General features: G+C 39.2%; 1 protein-coding gene across 2 annotated transcripts in view; it reads right to left on the bottom strand.

Annotated features, from left to right (window-relative positions):
* kiaa0586 (KIAA0586 ortholog) overlaps positions 1-15,984 on the bottom strand; it is a 490,003-nt gene that overhangs the window by 421,022 nt on the left and 52,997 nt on the right. For both annotated transcript variants that reach the window (XM_048537548.2, XM_048537549.2), the window contains exon 8: positions 12,991-13,167. In XM_048537548.2, coding sequence (XP_048393505.1) covers positions 12,991-13,167 — 177 coding nt within the window. The remainder of the gene's footprint in view (positions 1-12,990; positions 13,168-15,984) is intronic.

The raw sequence follows: 15,984 nt of genomic DNA, 5'->3' as shown, positions 1-15,984 counted from the left end.
AATGTCCAGCACTATTTGTGATTCCACAGGTAGTGAACCAGGCTTGGAATGATAAGTGACAAATAACATTCCTGCCATGAGTGCCAGGCAATAACAATCACTAACCCAGTAGAAAATCTAATCATTGACCCCTGTTCAGTGGTATTACCACCACTGAATCTCCAACTATCAGCATCCTGGGGAGTTACCATTAAACAGAAACTGAACTGTACCAGCTATGTAAATACTGTGACTACAACAGCAAGCAGGAAGCTGGAGTTTCTGCAGAGAATAACTCACCTATCTCCCCATTTCTAATCCAACATCCACACAGCACAAAATATGAATATGATGGAATACTCCAACTACATTTCCGAACAACACTTGAGAAGTTCTACACCACAAAGAGGCTCTTTTGGTAACAGCTTCCAAACCCATGACCACTTCAATCTGGAAGGACACCATTCAGGAAAAGGTCCTGTTCCAAGACATGCACTGTCCTGAATTAGAAATATGTTGTCACTCCTTCACTGTTGTTGGGTCAATATCCTGAAACAGCTGTCCTAATTGCACTACAGGTGTACCTCCATCCCAAAAACTGCAACAGTTCAAGACGATGGCTTACCTTCTCAAGGGCAACTAGGGATGGGCAATAAATTCTGGTCCAACTTGCGATGCCTACATCCCATGAATGAATAAAAAATTTGTGATCTGGCTTTAAAGAACCACAGATATTCCGAAATCCCAGGAGTAAGAAGCATTATGACAGGGAAGGAAATCAAAAATTGCTGTAAAAGCTCAGCACATCTGGCAGCATGTTATCAGAAAGCAGAGTTAATGTTTCAGGTCCAATGACTCTTCTTCAGAGAAGGGAATTATGACAGGGGATTTCTCTTTGGATTCCAATTGAAGCCATCAGTATGAAGTTAGCTTGCCAACAATCAGTAAAGTCTTCTTCCTGACAACAGGACTGATGTAACTGGACAAAATAAACAGTAAACATTTAGACCCTCCACAAATTTTCATCATGGATCCAGGTTGTACGAAGTCCAATACAGATTGTTCTTAAAAAAAAAGCAATGCAAAAGTTTAAAAGCACGAAAAGCTATGTATTCTACTGTCATTGCGTTTATGATGTTAAAAACTTCTGCATTTTAAGTGCTACCATTTTATGTCAGTAAATCTTCTGTTTTTCCAAAAGTGGGAGGGTTGGGACAGATGTAGTGTGGCAACTTTTGACCCACAAGTAGTAAAGCAAAAAAATGAGTGATTTTTTCAAAATGTCTAAGGAATCTATGATTATTTTTAATAATATCTGCACATTTTAAAAAGAGTTTGCATCAATTATAAAAGATCAATTCTAATTTTCTGAGACAAAAGATTCCCTCGATTCTTGTTTTAAATTACAAATTTTCCTGACTGGATAGGTTCCATGTTAAAGATAATCACAAGTTGCAATGTACACATGTATATTGACAACAAAGATTTGCACATCGACAACACACATTTCTACCTCTCAACTATCTCTCAATTCCTTAACAGTGCCAGAGCTCAAGAAAATATTCTACATTTTGAGACAAACAACAGCTTCATAAAAACCAGGGGAGACATACAATCAATTTTTAGAAGTCAATTGTTTCTCTTCCAGCATAATAAAAACTCAGGGAAAGGGTGCATCAGTAAACTATCACTATCTTTAAACTAAGCAAAGACTGGCGTGACTCCTCCATACTGATTCTTGTGGCTGAATCAAACTGAAAAACAATGGTCAGTAAAGAAGAAGTATAGTTCTTGCTTAGTTCTGTTGGAGGTGGTTTGAAACAAATTCACATAGTTTCCGCATGCTGTTTCTGTAGAAATATAAAGAGGTGCATCTCCTTTCAGATGGATATAATCTTCCTGGGAAAATAATTTATACCTCAACAAGCGTGACTTAAATTTCATGTAGAATCGTTCACAGCAGCAACATGACTCTATTGTGGTAATCAAATACTAATATCTCTACAGGAGTTCCTCACAGTCGTGCTCTAGGCCCAATCATCTCCAGCTGTTTCATCAATGATTTTCACTCCATCATAATGTCAGAAATGGGTACGCTCGCCCATGATTGGCCTCTCTGTTAAAGTAGCCCAATTCCAAACAGTGGAATTCTAAAGTCTTCCATAGGTATAAAACTGAAAAAGGAAAGTAAAAGAAGTAGATCTAAATACAGGCACAGTTGGGGTATTAAATGAATACTTGGTACCTTGACAAGGAAGATACTGCCAAGGCCATATGAAAGGAAAGCAACATTGATATAAAACTGGCTGAGAGGTAGAAAATGTAGAGTTGTGACTAAAAGATGTTTTACAGGCTGTAGTAAGATTTATAACACACTTCCTGGCATAGCGTAATGACCGAAGCCATGGTGCATATGGCACAACTTCAAAATTTGTGGATGACACCAAATTTGGAAGACTTGTGAACTCTGAATAGGATACTATCAAAGTTCAAAAGTGTAGAGACAAAATAGATCAATGCATGAAGGCACGATGAAGTGTAAGTGGAGAAATGTAAAAGGATTAATTTTGGTCAGTACAACATGGAGAGATTATATGAAAAAAAGGGCATATTTCTTTATGGGATGCAAGAGCCAGGAAACCGGGGTTTATATGTATATAAGTCAATGAAAGTAGCATGAGAGGTTGAAAGAATAGCTTTTATTAATAGAGGCACAGAGTAAAGAGAAAGGAGCTTACATTGAAGTTGTGTAACACAACTTGCTGGTGCCACAATTTTTTAAAAGATCTAAGTTCACTGGACAGAAGGCCAAAAATGGCATGAGAATGGCCCCAGGGATCAGGAACTTTAGTTGCGGAGATAGACTAGATAAGTTGGGAGCGTTTTCCTTGAAGAGAAGTCAATGAAGAAGTTTCGTAGATACATTCAACAGTGCGAGAGAACCAGACGGGAGACAGGAAGAAATTGTTCTCACTCTTCAAATAATCAAGAATAAAATATCACAGATTTAAAATAACTGGGACACATAGGAAAGGTGACATGAGGTATTTTTCACACAGCAAGTGGTTAAGGTTAGGAATGCACTGCCCAAGAATGTGCCACTAGCAGGCTTGATTTCGGCATTCAAATGGAAATTAGATTGTTCACTGAAAAGGAAATTGATGCAAGGTTACAAGGAGAAACTGGGGTCCAGTGCTAAGCGAATTACTCCTTCAGAAGCCCATTGAGCTTACAAAATGGGCTGAGGTATCTGATTATTTGTTGTAACAATTCTGTATTCATTCGCGGCAAGACCCGGACAATATTCAGACTTGAGCTGAGAGGGGGAGGTAACATTTGAACTATACAGGTAATTACTTACTGTAAGAAAATGGAATCTATATCTCACTTTCACATTCAGTAGCATTTCCATCTGCTGACTTCACCACTATCAAAACAAGAAGCTGAACACGTTGGTGCCAAGAAACTGAGCTGCCTTGTAAATGTTGTAGTTACAAGAACAGATAAGAGGCCAGAGGCCAATGATGAGGGACTCACCACTTCACTCCTCAAGGCCTGACCATCATTTACAAGGCACAAGTCATGAGCGCAATGGAATATTCTCCACTTGTTTGATGACTGACAATCCAATAACACCATCAATGATAACGCAGCCCACTTAATTGGTACCCCAACCACCATCTTCAACATTTATTCCCACCACCAAAGCCCCACAGTAGCAGCATTGTGTGCTATCTACAACATGCACTACAGCAGTTGACCAAGCTCCTTCAACAGCACCTTCCCAACTTGCAAGCTCTATCACCTCAAGGTTGAAGGGCAACAGATTTGGCAATATCGCCAACTCTTGGGCCACACATTATCCCGAGTTCAAACTATATTGCCATTCCTTCACTATCTCTGGTTAATAATAATGGAATTCTTTTCCTAGCAGCTTTGTGGGTCTTACTATACTGCAGGAATTCAAGGCAATGATTCCTTGCCATCTTAAGGGCAATTAGGAATGGGCAAAGTAGCCAGTGACACCTACATCCTGTGAAAGACAAAGTTATAAATAAAAACTGGTTCACTCATATTATTTGAGGAAACTAATCTTCCGCTATTATATGGTCTGGCTGACAAACTCCAGACTAATTAATTAATTAATCTCTGAAATAGCTTAGCGAATCAGTTCAAGGGCAATAAACACACGTCTTGCCAGCAATGTAATCCATGAAAGAATTTTTAAGAAGCTGAACAAGTCACAAACTAAAATGAAAGTTCCCCTTTCTAAAAAGAAAGAGAACACACAAAATGGATACAATCAATCCTTACTCCTTTCAATTTAATTATTTTGGCCCAACTGTAGTTTAGGGCAATGTGGTTTAACCAATATCTTATTGCTTAATCTTTGATGCTGCAATATCAATGATGGCAGTCTACCAAATGGCAAAACACCGAATGTTCCAGGTCATCTATCAAAGTATTTCACATTCTGCAAGACACTTTCTACAAAAATATTGTACTGAATTACTTAAATATTGCTTCTAGTAGATATTAGAAACGCAGGATTAATTAGAACCAGTTTGAATGCACAAAATCAGAAAAAGTTGGAGGTGATGGCCCAGTGGTATTATTGTTCGTAAACTAGAAGCCCAAGTAATGTTCTGAGAACCAGGTTTCAAATTTCACCGTGGAACATGGGGGAATTTAAATCTAATAAAAAACTAGAATTAAAAGTCTAAGGGTTACTCTGAAAACACTGTCAATAGTTGTGAGGACCAATCTAGTTCACCAAATGTTCCTTATGGAAGGAAACTGATGACCATGCCTGGTCTGGCCTATACTCCAGACCCACAACAATGTGCTGAATAAACTTTGAGATTATCTAGTTTTAACAACTGCTACAAAGTCTAAAGAAAGAAATGAAACCAGATAGACTTCCTAGAATCGACACAAGAAATCATATTGGCAAAATCCTCCTTACGACATCTGCCGGTTAATGCCAACCACAATCTGAAATAGTCATGCTTCATGAAATCATACCTTTTAAACAAAGTTCCAGACAACACCATTAACATCCTCAGGTATGTCCTTTCCCACCAGCAGACACTGTGGCACAGTGATATACAGTGGAAAGGGAATTGGCTTGGGAGATATCAACATTTGGCTCTGTATTGAGCTCAATGAAGTTTCATGAAATAAAGTCAAGTATGGGCATCATCTCTCCTAATGCTACCTCTTGAGCAAAGATACAGGTCATAATCTGGGTGGGGACTTCCATTGGCAAGGGAAGCTGAGCAGTTCCAATACTGACTAAGCTGGTTAGGTCCCAAAGCACATTGCTGCTGGATTGGGGCTGCAACAAGTAGTACCAGAAACAAGAAGAGGGCAAAACATACTTAATCTCATTCTGACTAATCTGCTTGCTGCAGATGAATCTGTGCAATAGTACAAGTAAGAGTCATCACTACGCAATCCTTGTGGAGACAAAGTTGTGCTTCACATTCAGCACTCTCTATTTTTTAAGCACTATCACTAGGTTAATTGGGATAGTCTTTGAACAGATCGAGCAACTCAAGATTGGGTGAGTGTAACAGGTGGAAGCCATTCGGCCCTCTGAGCTTATTTCTCCATTCAGTATGATCATACCTTGATCATTCAGATCAGTGCCCTGTTCCTGCTATGTCCTCTACACATTGATCCTTTTAACCTCAAGGACTGTTGGGAGAGAAGATTACTAAAGCTGCCAAAACAAGTAATAAGACAGAGTGTGTGGAAAGGGTCAGCAATTTAACTCCAGATATAGCAGATAAGAGCAAGAATATACTGCTGAGACCATATAAGGCTCTGATCAGACTACACATAGAATATTCTAAGCAGCTTTGTGCCTTGGCTCTAAGAAAGGATGTCCTAGCTTTGGAAAGGTTCCATAGTAAGGTCTTAAGAATGATTTCTGGAATGACTGGTTTGTCATATCAAGAGAGGCTGAGGACTCAGAGTCTGTACTCAATTAAGTTTAGAGGGATGTCAGCGGGGTGAATCTCACTGAAACTTACAGAATACTGGGAGGTCTTAATAGACTGGATGTGGATGAGATGTTTCCACTAGTAGGAAATACCGGGACCCAAGGGCACAAGCTCAGAATGAACGCATTTCTTCAGCCAGAGGGTGGTGAATCTGTGGAATCCAGTGCCATAGAAGGCCAGGAAGGCTAAGTACTTGAGTGTCTTTAGGACATGGATAGGTGGGTTCTTGATTAGTAACAGGATCAGAGTTATGGGGAGAAGACAACAGAATGGGGTGAGAAACACCAACCATGATCGAATGGCAGAGCAGACTCAAATGACTGAATGGCCTGTTTTTGCTCCAATATCTCATAATCTAGGTTTAACTTAATCTTGTTTTGGCCTCAACTGCTGTCAGTGGCAGAGAATTCAACAGGCTTACCACTCTCTACGTGAAGGAATTTCTCCTCATCTCAGTCCCAGATGGCCTACCTCCTATCCTTAAATTGTGACTACTGGTTCTGGACTCCCGTCATCAGGAACATCTTTCCCATGTTTATCTTGCTCAATCTTGTTCAAGTGTTATAGAGTTCATGGAGATCCCCTCATTTTTTCAAATCTCCAGGGAATACAGTCCCAACTGATCTAATCTCTATACATCAGTCCTGCTTTCCCCGGAATCAGTCTGGTAAGTCTACATTACACTCCCTCCACAGCCAGAACATCTTCCTTCAGATAAGGAGACCAAAATAGCACACAGTATTCTAGGTGTGATCTCGCCAAGCCCTATATAACTGCAGCAATACAACCCTGCTCTTGTACTCAAACCCTGTCACTAAAAACACCAACATACTACTTGCTTTCAAGCTGCACCTGCACTTTTAGTAACGGTGCAGAGGGTCACCCAAATCTCATTGCATTTTCCCATTTCTCAATCTATTGCCATTCAGAAATGATGTGCCTAGTTTTCTACCAACATGGGTAAATTCACGATTATCCATACCATACTTCACATGCCATGAATTTGCCCACTCACGTAATTTGTTGAAACCACACTGACACAGCTCTGCATCCTCTCAGTTCATTGCTCCATCCAGCTTTGGTCTACAAACTTGGAGATTTAGTTTCCTCACCAAAATCATTAATAGGTGTTCTGAAGAGCTGACGTCCGAGCACTGATCCCTGCAGTACCTCACTAGTCACTGCCTGCTACTCAAAATGATCCGTTTCTTCCTCCCCTTTGTTTCCTGTTTGCCAACCAGTTCTCTGTCAATGTCAGTATACTATCCACAGTCACATTCACTTTAATTTTACATGCTAGTCTCTTATGCGGGACCTTATCAAAAGCTTCGTGAAAGTCCAAATAAACCACATCCACATGCTCGCCCATACCAACCCTACTAGCTACATCATGAAAATCTCCAATAGATTTGTCAAGGACGATTTATCTTTCGTAAATCCGAGCAGACTCTATCTGATTCTGTCACCTTTTTCCAAAGGTTTTACTACTAAGTCTTCAATAATGCATGCTTGCATTTTTCCATGACCGATGCCAAGCTAATCAGTCTAGAAATTCCTGTTGTCTATTTACCTTCTTTTTAAATAGTGAGGTTACTTTAGCTATGCTCTAATCCATAGGAACTATTCAAGAGTTTAAAGAAGCTTGCAAGATGACCAAACCATTTCCTATTTCTGATGCTACTTCGTTAAGTATTCTGGGATGCAGATTACCAGGCCCTGGTGATCTAGTGGCCTCTAATCACATCAATTTCCCTACTATCATTTCCGTATGAATATCGATTTCCTTCCATTTCTCACTCTGACTACACCTGGTGTCCTCAATAACCTTGGTTGTTTGTACTGTGTTTGTGAAGAAATAACTAAATAACATCCCCTGTTTCTGAATGTAAGGGACTTATCTTTTGCAGTTTGTATAAATACATTGGAGGGAGGGATTAATGTATCCAAAATAGCTGACAATATGAAAATAGGTAGGAAAGCAAATGATGAGGACATTACAATGAGAATGCAAAAGGATATAGATAGATTAAGTGTGTGGGGAAAAACTAGGCAGATGGACTATGTATCATGGGAAATTGTAAATTTAACTATTCTGGCAAGTGTTTTATTTAAAAGTAATTTTATTTAAGCCTTACTTGAAGAGGAACATACTTGATTTGGAAGTAGTTTTAAATGGTCACAACTCAAGGTTAGCATGCTGAAAACAAGCTCCATTATTTTTGGAGTCACAAAAATGTTAAATTCTCCCAAGCAGCTGTCGCAAATCTCCCCGCCAGTGTAATAGTCCCCTTTCAATTTAGGTGCCATCTGTCCTTCTTACACAGTTCACTTCTACCCTAGAAGAGATTCCAGTGATCCAAACAAAATGTGAATCCTTCTCCTCTGCACCAGCTTCTCAGCCATGCATTCATTTGCTCTATCCTCCAATTCCTAACCTCACTAGCGTGTGGCACTGAGAGTAATCCAGATATTACTACCCTCAACGACCTACTTTTAAAATTCCTGCCTAACCCACTATATTGTCTTCTCAAAATTTCGTCCTTTTCTCTTCCTATGTCATTAGTTCCAAAGTGTACAATGATCTCCAGCTGGTCTCTCTCCCTTTTGAAAATATTCTGCACTCTCTCCAAGATATCTTTGATCCTGGCTCCAGGGTGGCAACACACCATTCTGATGTCTCACTGTTGGCCACAGAATCGCCAGACTGTGCCTCTGACAAAAGAGCTCCCTTTCACAATTGATCGCTTGGAATCTGGTGCACCCCTTGTTACACTAGAGCCAGTCTGGTACCAACAACCTGGCTGTCAGTGCTCCATTCCCCTGAGAGTCCATCAGCCCCATCATTTTCCAAAACAGCATACTTGCTTCAGATGGGGATAGCCACGGGAGACTCCTGCACTACCTGCCTAACCCACCTACCTTTCCTAGAGGTGGCCCATCTATCTCACTGTATCTTCGGTTTATGTCCCGCGCTACAACTGCCATCCATCACACCCCCTAGGTCCTGTAAATTCCTCATTGTCTCCCGCTCCAATGGATCCATGGGATCTTATAAGCATCATAACAAATACACTTCTTATAGACATAATCATCAGTAATAAGGAAATTCTCCCTAATCTCCCACATCCAACAGGAAGAGCACATCACTATAGTGAAGGCCACCTTTGTAATTTAGTAATCTACAGACCCAGAAAATAGCACAGTCCTAATGCTCTAAAATCACTGCTGCAAGCTAGCGTCATAACTATGTTTTTATAAAGTTCAATCACGAGACAGGTCTCAATTGCAATATATAATCAGAAGAAACCCCACTCTACTCACTATTGAAGATTTACAAAAGAAAAACAGGAAGGTGACACTTTAAAAAAAGCCACTTAGCTGCTCCCTTGCTCTAAGATCCCACACAAAGGTTTCTCCAAGGTCAGCTATGAATTTTACTGTTTGTTTATTTTGAGTCAAGGACTGTTCATGTGTAATAAAGGGTGATTTGGTAGCGGGATACTGGCTTCTATGGAGTTGTTTCAGTATGCAGAACTTATTCCATTAAGAAAAATTTAGCATGTTGAGATTATTCTTATTGGGGTTTAGAAGAATGAGAGTTGATCTTACTGAAGGACATAAGATGCTCAGAAAGCTCAGCAGAGTAAATACTATGACGTTGTTGCCCCCTAGTGGTAAAATCTTAAACTGGAGGGCACAGTTATAAACTGAAGAGGCTCCTATTTGAGTCAGAAAGAATGAATTGCTTTCATCAGAGGGTAATTAATCTTTAGAATTGGTTCCCTCGGCAAACGGTGCAGTCTGGATCATTACGTATATTCAAAGCTTAATTCAACAAATTTTCAATTGACATAGGAGTTGAGACATATGGTGAGCAGGAGTTAAGGCCAAAATCAGTTCTTGAAGGTAACCAACTCCTACTTCTTTTTCTTTCATATCCTTAATTTTAAAAGATGTGCAAGATCAAAAATCCACATTGTTACGACTCTATGGGAGAAGTATGCTGGGAATCAAGCCACATTATGGCCAAAAGCTGTACCAAAAGTGTCAATGTTTTGTTCAATCACTAAAATAGTCAATTTGTTTCTCTTCATTACTGTTAGCCAGATCAAAAGAGACTTCCACCACATTTCTTCAGTAAACTCAAAAAGAATTGGTTATTTTAAATTCCCGGTGAGAAGCTGGTGAAGTAGAGTTTCTGAGCCCGGAGCTCATCCGCTCTTCCTTTTGTTTATTTTCTTTTTTTCATTTTTTTTCTTGTTTTCTTTTATTTTACCTACCTCTAGGCTGCATGGACATGTGGCAGCCACAAATTTGGGTTCTCAAAGGCATCTGCGTCAATGCAGCAGTCCTACTGCCGATTCATGGCTGCTGCAGTGGATACAAGTTTGACAGCATCTACACCAGCACAGATTTATGGAGGAAGTGGTGGAGTTGAGTTTGGGCCTAGTATGAGACCTGGTGGTATCAGCAATAGCTTCATTGGCAAGGTGGGCCCGAAACAAATTCACGGCAGCAGCAGAGTCAAGTTTGGGCTGGTGCAGTATCCAGCGGGGTCAGTGGTGTTTTCACTAGCATGGTCCATCAAGGACTCAGTGGCAAGGGAGTTGGGGATGTGAGATATTGCCAAAGAATTGCAACTTCCATTCTGGTGGCACCAGCACAGCAAAGGAGACTGGTGTCTGTTCGCCAGGCCCAACTCAACAACAAAAACTGTAAAGCTGGACATTTTTTCTGTCTTCATTGTCTATAGTTTGGTTTATTTTTCTATGTTTTAAGTTGGTGCCAGAGACTGGAGACTCAACACACTTTTCACTGTATTTTGTTACAAAATACACGTGACAATAAATAAATCAAATAAACTCATTCTTTAAACTTGAGATAAAGCTGGCAAACAAATATGCTACTAATCAATGTAATACTTTTATCCCCATAATATCAAACATATACATTCACACAACAGACAAGATAATACAACTGTAAGTAGATATGGGTTGTTAAAAACAAAGAAAACTTCCGGTAGCCTGGGTACAAAAAGACAGCGGGCCAAGTATTGCAACTCAAAGAAATTCTCAAGGCCCAGTCAATTTCCTTTCATCAAGATCGCAATGTTGACTGCCATAGGACTGATGAGGAACCTTTAGATCAGTCTTCAGTTTCAATAAGAGTCAATTGGAAGTATACTTCAGATTTCAAACTTTAAAAAGGAACTTCAAGCTACTGGCAGCAAGGATGTTCTCAGGGTTCCATAAGATACTTCACTAGGAGAGATGTGTGCAATGTGCCATGACGTAAGACGGAAGGGAGGAAGAGAGAGCGAGAGTGAGCCAGACAGCAAGAGAGAGGGGTGGCAGGATTTGTTCCTTCAGCTGATGCACCTAGATGTGTGTCTATAGGTATGAGGCTGGAAAGACACAGGAGGTCAGACAGCAGAGGAGCAGGTAAGTTAACGTTTTGGCCCGAAACGTGGACTTTCCTTTTTCTCTGATGCTGTCTGACCTGCTGTGCTTTTCCAGCCTCACACTATAGACTCCGGCTTCCAGCATCTGATGTCCTTATTGTCTCCAAAGCACCTCAGCATGTACTAAAATGAAGGGAATTTCAGTTCAGAGGTTATTGCTAAGCAACATTCCAAGTCTGTCAATTAAAGGCATAAATCTCTTTAAATAAAATCTCTGCTTGTCTGCTTCAAAGGAAGTCATCTGACATTATGTAAACAGTAGGTGACATACAATACATTTTCATTCTTTTTCAGTTTGAACCAGTTACATGGTAATTCTTTAATCGTGGAAAATTTTTCAAATCTTGCCATCTCTTTCAGCTTCCTTTACATCCCTCTTCATTAAAATTGCTACCCCCAATTTTACGTAAAGGGATATTCCATAATCAAGCTGTTTTCAGTCAGGTTTTCACAGAAAAACCAGAGGCAAGGCATTTAAATTCTTTGACAGTTGTACAGATTTCACAAAACTTTATAAATATGGTTACCAATTAACTAATATTCAATAATCTAGAAACAGCAGCACTGATTTGAGTGTTTACATTAGTTGATCACAAACAATGCTAGGGTCTCTAAGTTGTATATATTTTGACAGCAAAATTCAGCTGACTGCAAACCAGACATCCTCAACTCTTTCAGAATTTGTTATCAGAACGAGCAGCGTAAGACTCAATCTGCCGCTTACGTATAAACAAAAGAACTACAGTATTTTCTTTTAAAAAGATGTATTAGATTGTTCTGATACAGAATGTAATTGAGGAATCAGACTGGAGTCATTTTCAAAGGGAAACTATACTTGAGAAAGAAAAATGTACAGTTAAAGAGAACTAACTGGATCTCTCTATCCTCTGGTTTTATTCTGAAATACTGATTCATGAAAAGGAATTGTTAAAACTTCACTCCCTAAACTTTTCTTTAAAAAATTAACAAACGAACATAAGGTATATAATTCATCCTAAAGTGTACAGATAACGCAAAAGACATATGAGGAATAAAATATAAAACATGCAAGTTCCCAAACCTTTGAACAATATTGTTTGTCTTGGATATTACACTATAATTCAAAGTTAAAATCCCTCCTCTCCACCTTATATAGGTTTCCCAAAAATACTCAAAGATTTCACCATGCTCATAGTTTCAGCTCAGTGTTTGACTACAATCCAGAAATGAACTAAACTGAATTTGTTCCAGACTAATCAATGGCACTTTGAACAGAAATGGAATCCTGACAATGTGTAAGTACGGAGCTGAAATGTTATTTCCTATGACAAATGCTAGAATATTAACTGTTATTTTGCAAGATTGAAAAGCTCAGTGCTTTGTATTTACTGCAATGCAGTCAGTCCCAAGCACCATCATTCTGCCCCTCTGACAATGCTGATGTTAGCCAAAAGTATAATCCCTTGACATATCAAGAGGTATCAAATGGCATTGGGTGGCATCAAATGAAACCTACTTTCATAACTTACTCAGCAGCAACTGTTACTATTTTCTTTGCCATACCTTGTCTACCTAAAGAAATCACTGCATCCACTTTGGCCTTCTGAATGGCAGACTTTGCCTTCTTTTGCTGAACTTGAACATCCTTAGACATTGGCACAGGGGCGAACTGACGAGGAGCAGGAGTCTGCAGAGAACCTCCCATGTCAAATCCATTACTAACAGGATGACTTCGACAAGCTGAAATCAAAAAGTCAGTACTTGAGGACAATATATTTATTTTTGACTTAATTTATTTTAAAGGCATTCATGTTCACATTTAATGTCTATCCTGTGCATTGGAAGTTCTACTTCCTTATAGCGTTGCTTATTTCTTGTTACAAAGGTAGAAACAGATATATGACTGAATTAATAAAGACATCTTGTAACTGGAGGCATACAGCACAAAGTCGCAATTGCTTGCACCAGGGTTAGCTTCACTGCACCAGGGACAAGAATGGGAAATCCCAAGTTTTCTGTGCCTGGTCCCTGCTTGAAAATGAACATTGACAAATGTTCACTGAAGTAAGGACAGAAATGAGCTATCCTACCTTAAGTGTCAAATATTATGTTCACATATAGTATTAATGCCCAAACATCAAGAATGCTTGAGCGAGTCGCCAAAGCATGTGTCAAGAAATGTACATTTTGGGAGGAATCAGCACTTTCAGAAAAGCAAAGGCAAAACGTAGAAAAGAAATAGAAAATAAATCATGGCAAACTAGAAGGGAAATGTAAAAGGAAAAACTACGAGGCCTACATTTGAGTCGTAGTTTTTCTTATCCATGCATATTATAGAGGATATCACTTTTCAAAACCTGTGCATGCTTAAGGTTGTAACATGAGTAGTGTAGGATCTTTTAGACAATCCACCTTTCTCCTAGAGAAGTGGGCAAGACTCGAAATCTTGTACCTGAGTAAAACAAAAGTGAATTAAAGATCCACTGCCAATTGCTCTGAACAAGAGCAGAAATAAATTTACGGCATCATACACACACATATACACATCTTCATATATAAATCATTATTTAATTTGGGCATTATTTTCTCCTTAACATTTAGAGTAATTAGATGATGTCATAAAGTATTTTAAGTAAAATTCTACCTGCAATTAATCTCAGTGCAATTCCCAATAAGTGTAATAGCAGTGACTTAATTGTTCACATTGGTAGCTTTATCAGTAACCGTATGTAAATTTATGTCAAGTGGCAAAAAAACAGAGTTGGGGGTAAAGAAGATTATATGTTAAAAATAAATAATACAATTTACTATTTTCTGAAATAAACTGTCTAATTGGACAGCAGAAACCAATACAATTGCAAATATGAAAAGGGTGCAGAACAAAGGAAAATGAACAGGAATAGAATCAATTAAACACCTTCTCTATGATAAAACTGAATTATGTTGTGTAGAGTGGTATGACTTTATGAACTCTGGTCTGTGCACTGGGTCTTGGAAAGCATCTTGACATGATTCTCGTTTCTTTGAAAGTGGATTGTCAACGAGCTGAATGTTCAGGCTTTTAGAAGCATTGAAAAAAATGGAATCAGGAGTAGGCTATCTGGCCATTAGAGTCTGCTCTTCCCTTCAGTTTGATTATCTATCATCCAATTCAATAGCCTGTTCCTGCTATTCCCCACTATCCCTTCAGCCCAACTACTATTTTGAGCCAAATTGTTTTATAGATACACGTTAGACACAGTAACACCGAATAATTTATCCAGTGAAACATAGGTTTGTCTGTTCACCTTGAAACAAAAAATCATACACTCTGCTCAATTCTCTTTAAACAAGCTCTTAACAGGGGTTTATTTGACATAGCCAGAAACTAATCTAGTTTCCCTTATATAAAACCACTGAAGAGCCAAGACTGGAGCTGAAATCTGCTAGGTATAATTCTCCAAAACAAACTCTCTGAATGAAATGCCCCTCCAACAGAAATTTATCCAACTACCATGCCCTTTCTTGAGGTCACAATCAATGCTCAGGCTAATCTTTTTGAATTGTCAAAAAGTGACTCAGACCCACACCTGCCAGACATCATTCAGAAATTTAGGTAAAGGGCCAGATCGCATATAATGACATGCAGTCCACTAGTTAGAATTAATCCCAGCACAAAAGTAAGTTGGTTACTTTTGCTGGAGGTCAATCAGCTTAGCCTATAACATCACTGCAAGAGTTTTGCAGGGTTGTATCCTAAACCCAGCTATCTTTAGTTGCTTCAATACATTGCCTCCATCATAAAATCAGAAGTGGGAACGTTCACTGATGATTGCGCAATGTTTAGCACCATTCACAACTTCTCAGCTATTGATGCAGGCCATATGCAACAAGATGTGGGCAGTACCCATGCTTGAGCTGACAGATGTTGAGACACATTATGGTTCCATACAAATGCCAGGCAATAACAAGATTACATCCAAAAAGAGAGAATCTAACCATCACCACTTGACATTCAATCATATTGCCTCACTGAATTTCTGACCAGCAACATCCTGGGGTTTCCAATAACCAGAAATTGAACAGGACTAGCCACATAAATACTATACTACCAAAGCAAATCAGAGTTAGGTAACTCACCTCTTACTTCACAAAGCCTGTCCAGCATCTACAAGTCTGAAATACAATAGAACACTCCCCCACTTGACTGGATGAATTCAGCTCCCCAAGCACTGAAGAAGCTTGACATTATTCAAGACAAAACAGCCTGCCTGTTTGGCACCACAGCCTCAAGAAGAAAGCATTCACTTACTTCATCACCAACAATCAGTAACAGCAGTGTACCATTTATGCCATCTAAATGTGCATCTTGTAGAAATTCACTGCCGCTCTGTAGACAGCCAAATCCACGACAAACACCATCTACAGGACAAAGGCAATACATACATGGGAACACCATCACTTGCAAGTTATCTCCAAAGCACTCACCATACTGACTCGTAAGTATGTCATCATTCCTTTACTGTCGTTGGGTCAAAAATCCTGTATTCATCCATTTCAACACTAGGAGTCAACATA

The sequence above is a fragment of the Stegostoma tigrinum genome, chromosome 10, assembly GCF_030684315.1.
Source record: "Stegostoma tigrinum isolate sSteTig4 chromosome 10, sSteTig4.hap1, whole genome shotgun sequence".
NCBI classification, from domain to species: domain Eukaryota; kingdom Metazoa; phylum Chordata; class Chondrichthyes; order Orectolobiformes; family Stegostomatidae; genus Stegostoma; species Stegostoma tigrinum.
Note: the sequence above shows the minus strand (reverse complement) of the source record. Positions and strands in the feature narration are given on the sequence as shown.